The 12,731-nt window shown below is 39.0% G+C and overlaps 1 protein-coding gene across 5 annotated transcripts in view; it reads left to right on the top strand.

Annotated features, from left to right (window-relative positions):
- Nucleotides 1-12,713, top strand: part of LOC131678795 (GTPase-activating protein skywalker) — a 190,423-nt gene extending 177,710 nt beyond the window's left edge. For all 5 annotated transcript variants that reach the window (XM_058959112.1, XM_058959109.1, XM_058959111.1 and 2 more), the window contains 4 exons: nucleotides 8,847-9,005; nucleotides 9,068-9,288; nucleotides 9,354-9,487; nucleotides 10,069-12,713. In XM_058959112.1, the coding sequence (XP_058815095.1) occupies nucleotides 8,847-9,005; nucleotides 9,068-9,288; nucleotides 9,354-9,487; nucleotides 10,069-10,079 (525 nt within the window). In that variant the 3' untranslated portion in view covers nucleotides 10,080-12,713. The remainder of the gene's footprint in view (nucleotides 1-8,846; nucleotides 9,006-9,067; nucleotides 9,289-9,353; nucleotides 9,488-10,068) is intronic.
- Nucleotides 12,714-12,731: the final 18 nt, after the last annotated feature.

Below are 12,731 nucleotides of genomic sequence, written 5' to 3'. Positions count from 1 at the left end.
ACATTCGCCTCAAACATTGAACCCAAGCGCACGAAGCAAACTGAATCAACGCTGATGATGATGGGTAGAAACTAGTACCACGACACTATGTTAATCGTGTTTGCAAATCGAGCTCGAATATACAAGTGATTTTGTGAGCGAATATACAAGCGATTTTGTGTTCGAGATTGCACATAAAAGTGTGCAGGATACGCAAAACGAAAACGCATAGCGCAGTGATATGCTCCGCGTGCCGTTTCACAGGTAACTGAGCTTGTCCGGCCAAATCCGTTCTTTAAATAGTCGATGATGACGTCATTCATGGAAGCGTAGCGCGCTAGGTATACAAATCTGTCGTGCCGGACTTGGGATCTTCAGTGTGTAAATGTGCGATATTTTGACCAGGTTATACATTATTTATATTTATAATGCCCTGATATAAAAAATCTTTGGGTTCATCTATTGGAATCTATTCTTAGAAGTATTTCGGGGCGATATGTGCAAAAAATTTGAAAATTTATCGTGAGATGGCTGAATTATATGCGTTTAAAATTGGACCACTTTTCGTTACGTACCATTTTTGAAGAATTTGCAAAATGCACCCCCATATCGAAAACAAAGACGTAGTCCTACGTCAAAATTTTTTGCACGTTTTTCTTAGACTATTTAATAAGGAAATATAGCATCGATAGTCCCGCGCTGGTGAAAAAAGTTATCAAGCAAAAACTAATTAGTGCTCTGACAGTTGGTAAAATAGGCTTAAGTGCCTATTTTTGCCCTATTATGGAGGGTACCTTACTATTTTATTAATTATTTGGCCTGCAATCGGTGTCATGCGTATACACTAGCATCAACAACTTTGCTTCGTTGTTAAGAATCAACATAGTAAAAAATGCCATGTGTTTGAGTACAACGAAAACTCGAATCGAGTGCCCCTATTGTCGCCATACTATTTGACCCAATGCGTTAAACAAATATGGTAGACGCTGCTCTAACCAACGGCTTCGAAGGGATAGGGTGCTAATAGAAACATGGCGAAAATAGGCTCACTCTCACATATATGTACATTTTCTGGTACGACTATATCTGTAAGGATGATGCAGGAATAAACTTTTTAATTAGATGAGATTTAAAGTTAACTTCCTTGGCAAAGTTTGAGTAGAATCAAAACTTTGTCGAACGTAACGAATCAGTATCGATTGTTGTTGAGAGCATATGGTAGCTTAACGTTTTTGTTTGTTTTCGTTCTGCCGTTAAAAAAGGCTTCTATTTTCCTGTGATCCCAATAACACTGAAAAAATTTGGAAGAATTAATTTTTTTAAACAAATTAGGGGGCGGCTGACTATAAATCATGACCGCCATGGATTCCACCAAAACTTTACAGTTGTGTTCGGTTTATGAATGTTCATGTTTTTGTCAGGCAGACAAAACATTTTGACACAAGATCAATGTTGCAAGCATTATTTTCATAAAATTTGTGCCATTAAACTGCACAAATTTTCAAAAAATATTGCGCTTCAACACAGAACCAAAAATTACCCAAAGTTTTGGCTTTTCATGAAAATTTTTGAAAAAACAACCTTCCTTGGAACTTCAAGGGGGCGTCTGGTGTAGTGGGCAAAAAATCGATTTCTTTTTTATCAACTTTACTGTTAGTATTGAACCTCTAGAATAGTCTCCCAGAATTTCCGTGGCCACACTGAACTTGTTTTGTTTTAAACAGCCATGCAGTTCTCGCGCGTATTACGTCGCTGTTGTGCTATCTTATGACAGACGCCATTTTGGGGTAAACTGAGTTAGGTATGCCACGTTACTTGTTTGAAAAATCTCTACAAAGTGGCGTTTTCAGAATTTTGAAATTCTACTTGGTTACTTAGATATAGCGAGAAACATGATGAGAAATTGTGAGTTTTTTTGCTTCAAATCACTGTATCCAGGGATTTGCTCAAGTAGTATTGAACTTTTAGGTGTTTTTATGTGTGAAAATGTCTGAGGAACACAATGGCATAAACATTTTCAAAAGAAAATTACACGAGTTGTGAGAAAAACACAGTTTTAGTTTTAAACTGGAAATAAAGCATATTTGGCAACACTGTGATCAAAAATAACATTTTTTCTAGATTCCCAGACTCATTTCCTTCAAAATGCATTTCACCGATTGTTTGTAGACCATATGAACGCAAAAATATGAATAAAAGTAAAAAATGGTTATTTTTTTCTATGGAAAATTTTCCATGCACGATTATGACACGTCATACAAATTTTGTCATCAATACACGCCAATGACACGTGTGAGTGCGACTTTTGTTTACATTCATAGTAAAAACTCGCAACATAGTCAACCGATCTTCGTAATAGTTGAGAGATTAATGCAGAATAGATAGAAGCATCAATTGTCTTCTTTGGATTGTTTATACCATTTATAAGTTTCAAGATATTGAGTCTCAAACTTTAAAAATCGTTTTTCTCGAAATGTGCTAAATGGCGCTTGTCATAAGATAGCACAACAGCGACGATTTACCGTACCACACGCAGATTTCACTCTATCGGCAAAAATTTTCGAAAAACTCTCTGCAATGAAAATACAGTGTAAACAATACACTGTAAACTACTTCTACCCAAATTTTCAAGAGAAAATACTCAATGGGTTTTCAATTTTCAACAACGTTTTATCCGTAATGTAATTTGATGTGGTACACCTTTTAATAGCGTTTTCCTCGAAACCGCGTTATAAATTGGAGAAAACGATAACTCAAGAACTAATCAACGATTGATTTGATTTTTCTTATGAGAATGCACAATATGTGTAGCCTGTCGATGGACCACAGAAAAATGATTTTTTTTTTGCACACAAATATGAGATTTTTCCGAAACTCGAACTTTTTTCTATTTCAATGTAGAATACATTTAAGCTTGCAATACAGCGGTCCCGTTTCAAAATATCGGCTTTGGCAGCCGCGACAGATTGTGTACGTTAATAACTTCCATTATACTTTACAGAAGGATTTGATGTTTAGGCTACTTTGTCAAAAATATGTTCAGCAATGTTGTATTAACCCATTATATCCTAGCGTATGAATTTCATACGCAGAACTATCCATCGTTTAACGCGTATTTACTGCAGAATTTTGGCATCTATCTGCTTTATTATTGCACTAATGGGATTATTGCACCACATATTTCATTGTGAAACAAGACAACTGCCATTTTTTTTATAATTTTGTTTACATTTTTGAACAGTGTATAGTTGGGAAAAATGGCGGCTGAAAAGTAAGCAATACATTTAATTGAATTTTATTGTTGGAATTCGTGCTAATAATTCCATTATGTGACAAAATGTTCCTACAGGTGTAAAAGAAGTGTTGTCTATCAGAAAATCCGAAGAAATATGTCAAACAACTTAAAATTGGTTGTTTTTATTTAAACGTACGAATATTTTTGCACGAGATATTTTCATTCTCAAAACCATTTTAAGCGGTGATTTTATTTTTCCCATAATCTTTGATACATTTTTTGGTGGAATTGAAGATATCACTGCATTTGGCTCACTTTGTGAAACCCCTGGGTTATAATGGGTTAAAATTTGGAGTTTGTATAACATGCATTAATAACGAAGAAACTGTGTTCTGAAAAATCTTCTACTTTGAAAAGGTGAAAATTTACAGCTCATCTCGGTCAGAGCCGTCAATATGATGCACCAACCGAACACTTAAGGGTTCCGTTTCAAAAAATCGATTCTTTTTTCTTTGTTTAATTCCAATCTATATCTATCTGAGAATACGCCACAGAAAGGATTTGGTGAAAATCATATTCCCTGTCATGTTTCTGGGACCCGGAAGGTACCCATCTCCGGCAGTTTCTGAGATACTAAGCGCAGCGCACCACGATGGCGCTTAACTCTAGACCAACATGTGAAATAGGCGGAAGTCCAAATGAGAGTCTCTCTGTGTTTACTTTTTCTTTCGATTATTATGGCGCCAACATAAAACTTTCCAACGTTGTTTCAATAAATATTGAAAGACTCTGATGTCGTCTAGTATATTACGCCAAGAGTTAAGGACGCTTCATGTATATGTGAGCGTCTGTGAATGGTTTCTTGTTTTTTTTTTGGACGAGATAACCGTACGGAAGAAAGAATGCGTCGGACATGTTGAAAAGCGTATGGGAACGAGATTACGAAAACTGAAGAAAGAAAACAAAGGTATCGGTGGGAAAGTGAGGGAAAGTTGACAAATTAATCGGCAAGCTAACAATATTTTATAGGTTGGTGTATTTTTTTCGAGAGTTGTCCTACTGGAGCTGTAGAGCTAGGTTCTCGGAAGGGCTCCCCGTCAGAATCACATACTACAATTTGCAGACGAGACAGGCAATGTCGCCTACCATATATTGTGATATTCAATATACGGTTCAGGTATGTGCGGGCGTAGGGACTCGCGATCGCGTGTATCATCGCGAAGAGCTCGAGCATTTGTAGTTAAGTGTTCGATCGCGTGTGCGTTTGTATGTTGATGTGTTAACGTGTATGTAACTTAGTGTGTATAAATTCTATTTTATAACCGTGCGCCTTTCGCATATTCGCGCGTGTTCTTGGATAATCGCGTGCGGATCGTGAGTCTAATACTTTATGTTTTGGTGTACTGCTAAGATGCTAAAAGAGTGTGAGATCTTCCATATCACTAGAGTGCCCGGTGATGTCGGTATGGAACGTGTTGTCTAGTGGATATGAGCTTTATTTTATTTTTTTGTCCTACTGAATTTATGGACATAATAACATAGGACAGAGAGTAATGGTTTCCGGGCGTGACCGATTCATGAGCGCGCGAAAACGGACGTTTGTAGGTTCGTGTTTGAGACAGCATTTGAAACTTCGTGAGTGCTAAAACGTTCTCCTTATTGCCGGGGTGTTATTAAGTTTGCGCGAACGTAGGTGTGCGTTGTTAATAGCGAAGGGCTTAGGCATTCGTACGTTAACGTGTTTGTCACGTGTGCTCGCGATCGTGTGACTTCGCGTGTACAAGACTGGATTTTGTAACCGTGTGGCATTTCCTATATACGCGTGCGTTCTTGGAAGGTCACGCGGACCTTCATTCTGATAGTTAGTTTTTGGTGCACAATTCACATTCTGACAGGGAGTAAGTTACCCCATATCACTAGAGTCCTCGGTCATGTCGCCATGTAACGTGGTGCCCGGAGGATATGAGAGCTTTCTTTTTTTAATTGATCCAATTGAAGGCATGGACCTAGTCTGCTGATATCAAGGATGGACACATCCGGAAGTGACCGATTCATGATCGCGCGAGTGCGGGAGTTTTTAGGTTCAAGCTTGAGACAGCGTTTGAAAATTTATAGGAGCTGAGACATTCACTTTATCATTGTGATGCCATCATGTTTACTAGATCGCGGGTGTAGATGCCGGGGATGATAGCGAAGGGCTCAAGCATTCATTCCATTCTTGACGGTTTATGTATATGTGAGCGTCTGTGAATGGTTCTTGTTTTTTTTGGGACGAGATAATCGTACGGAAGAAAGAATGCGTCGGACATGTTGAAAAGCGTATGGGAACGAGATTACGAAAACTGAAGAAAGAAAACAAAGGTATTGGTGGGAAAGTGAGGGAAAGTTGACAAATTAATCGACGAGCTAACAATATTTTATAGGCTGGAATTGGAACAAAAATCTCTTACCCAGAGAAGCTTTTCTTTGGAAAACTTATTGGCCCTTCCAGCGCTATCAATGCGTCAACCAAAAATTTAATTTGAACATCATTTCCTTCACCAATTATTATTTTTATTTCCGATGTGTCGAAATTAGCATACATCCTCGAAAAACTTCGATTTTTAATAATCTTACTGAAGCTCATTCCTTATTGTTTCCCGCTAATTACATGTACCGAGACGCAAATTTTGAAGTTTTTGTTAGAAGCTCCTCCTCTTTGACAATGAAGTAAAACGATTTCATTAGTTGGCCTGCCCATTTGGCTTCGAACGCAAACTGAACCAAGTACAAAACCGGGGGTCGTATGCGAGTGCGGAATTATTCGTCGTACTGGCAACATACGCTCGTCTCAGTTCGGTTTCTCATCTCGCTCAGTCCAGACGCTAGAAATCGCTCCGCTGCTATAGCAGGGAAAGTAATCAAATTTACCCGTGCGCCGCTTGGTCTATTTGCAAAGGCAAAAATTGATTCCTTTTACCTAGGGTGTGAAACGTGAACAAACAATGAGTCACAATACAAAGCAAGAGTATGTCCCGTTGCGGGCAAACTGTGTTGCTGTTGACTACTCGAAAAGTCCGGTAATTCGTGAAGTCAATTCGTGAAGTGGAGCAAATGTTGAAAGTGTACATGAGGCTCAACGTAGCAGAAGTTAAGGCGGTGCAGTTCCATCATTTACGCCATGCGGTACTGATTATGTTCAAAAACATTAGTCAAGCAGAATCATTTGCTTCCCAGAACAACATGAAACATGTCGTCGAATTTAAGGACATTTTATACAGTATCCCGACGTATGTAGATGTTGACAGTATTGAAATAAAGATGCATGACCTGGCACCACGTACTAGCGACTCCATTATCAAAAAAGTCATGTCAAAATGCGGAGAGATGAATAGTGTTACGGAAGATACTTGAAGGAACTTCTTCCCAGGACCCCGGAACGGCGTTCGTGTGGTGAGAATGCGCCCGACAAAACATATTCCTCCTTACTTGACTTTCACATCCACATCACCTGGAGGTGTTCAATATTCTCAACTAACACTAATTACGTACCCAGGGCAAATTCCTACATGCCAGTATTGTGATCAGCTGCTACACCACGGAAAACCTTGCGCAGAGACTGCTAAGGAAATCCCACCTGCTATGACCAAAACCGGTATACAATCATCGTCTGCTAATCCACAACCGGTTGTTAAACCAACGACTGCGGACCAGGCAGTAAACAATACCAAACCAACTGCTATTTCAAACAGCGAAGAAACAACGATTACACCAAATATCTCTAAACCAACAACCACCACCAGCAATAAAGAATCAAATACCGATGACGAAGGATTTACAACAGCGACCCGTAAGTACAAGAAACCAACAAGAACGTCGGACCGTGAACGTCATGAATGCAGTACCGATGACGACATGGACGTGAACGAAAATACGAGAGAGGACAGATCGAATGACTCCCAAGGTGCGGCAGACAACGCACCTCAGTTTTCACCACCAAGAAAGAGGATCTCAACACGCAGCAGCAAGTTGCGTCAACAGGACCCGATGGACACATGAAAGTGAATTTAATTTTTTTTACACATTTTAAAATTCATTAAGGACCCACGGCTCAGTTATGCTAATGCATTGAGCCGTGTCAAATAAACAAGAAAAATAACATACGCTAGTCTGGTCGCGGTATAGGAGAAAAGGTGAAGGAAAAGCAAAAATCTCGCTTGCTTGGTGAAGGAAAAGCAAAAAAGTTTGCTGAGAAAGGGTCACTGCGCCGAGCATGCCGGCGCCGGTGCACTCGTCTACCTGATAGCAGTGAATATCTAGCCATTGAAAGTAACAAGAAATACTGCTCGTGAAAACAAAAAGTTCAAAAGAAGGCCTGTCTGGTTTAATTTGTAATGTGAAATATACAACGCATGGTAAAATTATATCCGGTTGACGACCTACACCCACACAAATTATGTTAGAATCGAATGCAGGACAACAGCCCGGACTACCATCATTCCTATAAAAAGAATATTTTGAAATATTCCTCGCCCAAGTCACATTTTATCCGAAAATTCCGATGATTATCAACACATTTGAAGTATGTATGTATTCTACATCTCTCCGGTTATGTCGCAGACATTACCCATCCATCTTTTTTTGTTTATCGAGTAACTACAAATCTAAGCCTTACAAATCTTATTGAATTTTCTGTTTCAGGCAATTTTATCAAGAGTTATTGTGTTCGCCGCACTTCTCCACATGAAAATAGTTGCACGTCTACTCGGAGCGCTCGTATGAGTGGCTCTGCTTCGCTGTAATTTTTTGTTCATGCGCAATGAGTGTATAAATAAATCTTAACATTACACAAAAGATCCATTGTTGTCTTGCCTTAAAAATCGTAAAACAACATATCTTTCGGTTTGAGCACTTTACACCAGACGCTCCCCTTAATTCTCGGTTTGCAAATTAGAAAATGCAGAATGGCGCAAACATATAAATTATTATTTTACCTATCTGCCAACAACACAAGGCTGAACTGTAATGACTGGACATGTAATGCGAATGCCGATGGAGAGGCCAGTTAAAGCTATGTTCTGCGGAGAAACTGGAGGATGTCGACTAATTCGGGAAATATCCCGCTATCGCTGGGGCAATCGAGGAAGCCTGAAATATAACTGAAAATCTGTATTTTTTCGGTCATAGTCGGTTAATCCTACACCCGATGTTATCATTCTAGCTTAAAATTGATTCCTTTTCTTGCGAGACATCAAGTTTGACTAGGGGTCTAGTTCTGTCACTAAGTTAATGTCGGATTCTGATGAGACGAAATCGTAACGCAAATTTCTTAACTGATCATTTCTTACAATTTCTTCTCAATTGATTCAATTAACCATTCCTGATTTATGGCAAAATCCTTTTTGCACATCCTCTCGAAAAACAGTCTGTAATCGTAGGTGGTAGGTGTTTGACATACTGGAGCTTCCATTGGGCGAGGTTTTTTGTTCCCAGCTAGAATTGAAAACGACACCACGGCATATTTAAACTGCGTGTTAACTATAAAAGTTTCCCCTAACAAAGAACGGCGTGTTGTATGAAACGTGTTACTGAAAAACGTAAAAACGACATGTAAAAAAAAATTTCTTAACCTTTTTGTTTTCCAACTCGACAGCTATTTACACTTTGGTCCTGGCTGCCAGTTAGAATAACAATGTATCAGCCCGTACTGCTGTACACAACGGAGGAGCATGGATGTTCACTGACAACGTTTTACGTACGAGTCGAGCAGCACGAACCGACATTGCTGATGATCAAAACCTGTAACAATGAGGTAATTTAACGAATTAGAATTATGTCGAAAACCGTGTCTAAAATTTCGTTTTCTCCTTGTAGGTGTTTGGTGCCTACTGCTCGTCACGATGGTTCGAGCGTAACTTGAAGGACGACCGTGGCCAGCGGCAGGCGTATTTCGGCACCGGCGAAACGTTTCTGTTCTCCCTTTATCCTGAGCGCGCAAAGTATCCCTGGGTCGGCATCGAGGGTGACAAAGGACTCGGCCATGGTTCCGAGCTGTTTATGGCCGCCGATTCCAAGATGATAACGATCGGGGGCGGGTAAGTTCGTTGAAGAAGTTTTAATTTCAGTATTGCGTTCAGCCATGAAAACACTATTATTCCAGTGAGGGACAAGCAATCTGGATGGACGAGAACATTCGCTTTGGCAAGACGGACCGCTGCCAAACGTTCAACAATCCGCCGCTGTGCGCCAACGGAGATTTCGAGATACGAGTGCTCGAGGTGTACGGCTTTGTAGGTGCGTGAGCAACTTCATAGCAACTGCTAATGTCATTTTATTACTACCACTACCACAATAACCGCATACTCCTGAGTGTCTCACCGAATCAAGCAAGCATCCAAGCAACCCCGGCAGACTGCTATATATATAGGCATGTATATGTGCGTGTCTCCATTTATGTTAGAGTATCGGAATCGCATCGCATGGGAGTCCAACTTTCTAACACTCTATTGTCTGCAGTAGTGCATTTTGCAAGCCCCAATCAGGCTCCTCGGTTTAGCATCATGATATGAACCTAGTAGAGAACGTAAAGTCTAACCCAAATACACCAAACAGCTCCTCCTAACCTGAAAAAAAAAAACAAAATCAATCATTAGCAACCTACTAACGGACCCCATCCAACCATCGCATAACCAATGTTCATTTCGTTTGACTAGATCAAAATCAGTAACAAAAAACGAACGGGAATTATTTACATATTGCATAGTGATTAATTGAATTGATGTTATGGCAACAACTAATCTAAGATAACTTAATGTTTGACGAATTAAATTATTGAACATCGTTCTTTCTTTTTCGTTTCTTTTCTCTCTTTCAAGAGTGTGAATAACGGTTGAGATATAGATGAGAAGGATTATGCTATACATAGGAGACCCTATAGTTAAGATGTTTATTTTGTTTCGTTTTTTGAAATGAGATGAGAAACTGAGTGAAGGTAACTTGAAATATCAACAACGCTTGAATAAAAAAGAGCTGATTTTTTCCCGATACTAAGTTCACTAACGTTGTTTCGTGTTAGTCACCCTCAGTAGTATGTATGCAATGAGTGCATTTGTCAGGTGAGGAAGAACGTCATATTTGATTGTGTTAGTAACCAAAGAAAAACACGGAAAGCAGCATTTATTACATCGTAAATGCACCAAAAAAAAAACGAACGAGAAAGCAATAGCATTTCCTCACCTTTAAAATACACTTCATTGGTATGTATGATGGAACTATTCATCAGTGTAAATAGCGCTTTCTTTGTTCGTTAACCTAAATAGCTTCCAGAGGAATGCATTCGTGTTTGTGTGTACGTGAGAATGTGAGAATATTTTGGATGTTTCGATGGACGAGCAGGTACTGTGCACTTTCGTGCAGAAGCGCACGTTTCTTTTCAAAAGTGCAAAACCAGGGCACGGTACCGCTTCGTTGTGAAGGGTGAACCCGAAATTATTGTAACACATTTACAAATTTATTAATCAAACTCGTGTATTCAACGGAGAAAACACAATTTTCAACGCAGCGTGAACATGACTTCCTTCCCTAGTTGGTCTCAGCCGAGGTAGTTGAATCTGTGGTACCATCTATCTTTAAAAGGGAAGTAAAGCCGGTGCTCCTGGTCCATGTGTTGATGGGCCAATATCTAGGGTCTAGATGATGAAGTCATCTTTCTGGCGTCGGTGATAGGTACTCAGTGCGGACAGAAGCCAACGGAAAATACATGCATAGAAAAACTGTCCTTGAGAAAAAAACTGCTTCGGAATATTCTTATATCATTCCAGCCAATTCATAGAATAGTGATCTGAAGCTAAAATATTTGTTTTCCATTTTACCACTCAATTCACAATACCGAAAGTCTATTTGGAGACTTTCGGTATTGTGGATTTCGAAATTATACCGTTTGTTTGTTACAACCATTTACTCCGAATTTGTATTTTCTGGTGTAAAACTCCGGTCCTGCTAGTTGTATCACCAATTTACTCACTTCCATCTTGGTGGCAACATGACATAAATACGAAATTCTCAGAATGTAAATCTTACTTACATTTCAAATAGAAACTGTGCAAAGGTTGGTTCATTTCTGTGCAGTGGGAAAAGCAGTTAGAATCAGTTGTAAGTGTGGCAATTATTTCGTGTTCACCCTTTGCTCAGCAATCGGAAGCGTGATGTGAGTGTGAGCCAATCCTTGAACGGCGGTGATACAACGAATAATTTATCAAGCCATTAATCGATGTTTTCAGCTTTCGACTTGCAATGAATGCCATATTTTATATAACTTGTAGGGTACTGTTTGTTGTTTTCCGCATCTGCTGTCGATGGCTTCTATCAATTGTTATAGCTCTTTTTGTAATGAACAGTTTGACACTTTTATCCCGATTATTTGTAATCTTTTGTCTAATTTGAAAACTGTAACATTCCAATGCATACCGATCAATCGAGGGCACGGATAGAGGTAATTATCTTCTGTTTTTTATGAGGGTATACTCAGATATCGATTTGATCAGGATTCTTCGGAGTAGCACAGTTTGCGATGAGCGGAAACAACGAAACTCAATAGAGCTACAAGTAAATGATGTCTAGTTATGTATTTGTGGCAAATTCAGAAAATTTGGGGTGAAATTTCAAATTTCTTGTATGAGTGGAAACAACTGCTACAATTATAACTCGATAAATTTATGAACTGTTAAATGTTTAATCATTTTCCAACAATCAATCAAGCTTTAATATTGTTTGAACCCTACAAGCTTCGATTGCAATATGTTATTCCATCTCATAATCAGATTATTCACTGCTGAGCAAAATATCTCCTGACAAACTCAATCAAAAGTGTATGTGTATTCGCAAATCAAATCGAACAAACTGTTATATTTAGTAGCTATTAGCATACTCATCGTATTAGCCATTTTAAGCCAAGCAAAACAATAGGAAGCCACAGGAAAAAAAGACCAGATAAACCGGCACACTCCTTGCAACGGCACCAGGTTTTGCCTCGAAGGAAATGGAACTGGTCTGGTGGAGTGTGCCGAAATTAGAGCAATTTTTCTCTTTGGAAATTCAAACGCATAAAAAGGGAATCAAAACTAGATTTCATCGAGCCGTAAGGAGCAATACAGTTGAGCTCCGCAGATACCCATAGATTATAGGGACTTTTCGTGTTGGTCTCAGTCGTTTTGAATTTAAATGTGTTGCGACCGTTGTTTAGCCATACATAAATCCATAGTGGTACCGACAGGAAATCTATTTAGGAGAAGATCGGTTTTCAACAGTTTCAACTAGTTGTTCTTGCAGCGTTATTATTATCCAGCATGTACTGTTTCTGACACACTACTGGTCAATGTCGTCAAACGAACTGTTAAGAAATTACTCCGCATATCGAATCATTAAGAAAGAGACAGAAAAAAAACAGTAGACCAGGAACAATAAGTAAGCCAGCAAATTAAGAAAATTCATTGTGTGTATGTGTGTGTTCCAAAACGATAAACGAACAAGTAATAATTAG

The sequence above is a fragment of the Topomyia yanbarensis genome, chromosome 2 (genome assembly GCF_030247195.1).
Source record: "Topomyia yanbarensis strain Yona2022 chromosome 2, ASM3024719v1, whole genome shotgun sequence".
NCBI lineage: Eukaryota > Metazoa > Arthropoda > Insecta > Diptera > Culicidae > Topomyia > Topomyia yanbarensis.
This window is presented reverse-complemented; position numbering and strand designations above follow the sequence as displayed.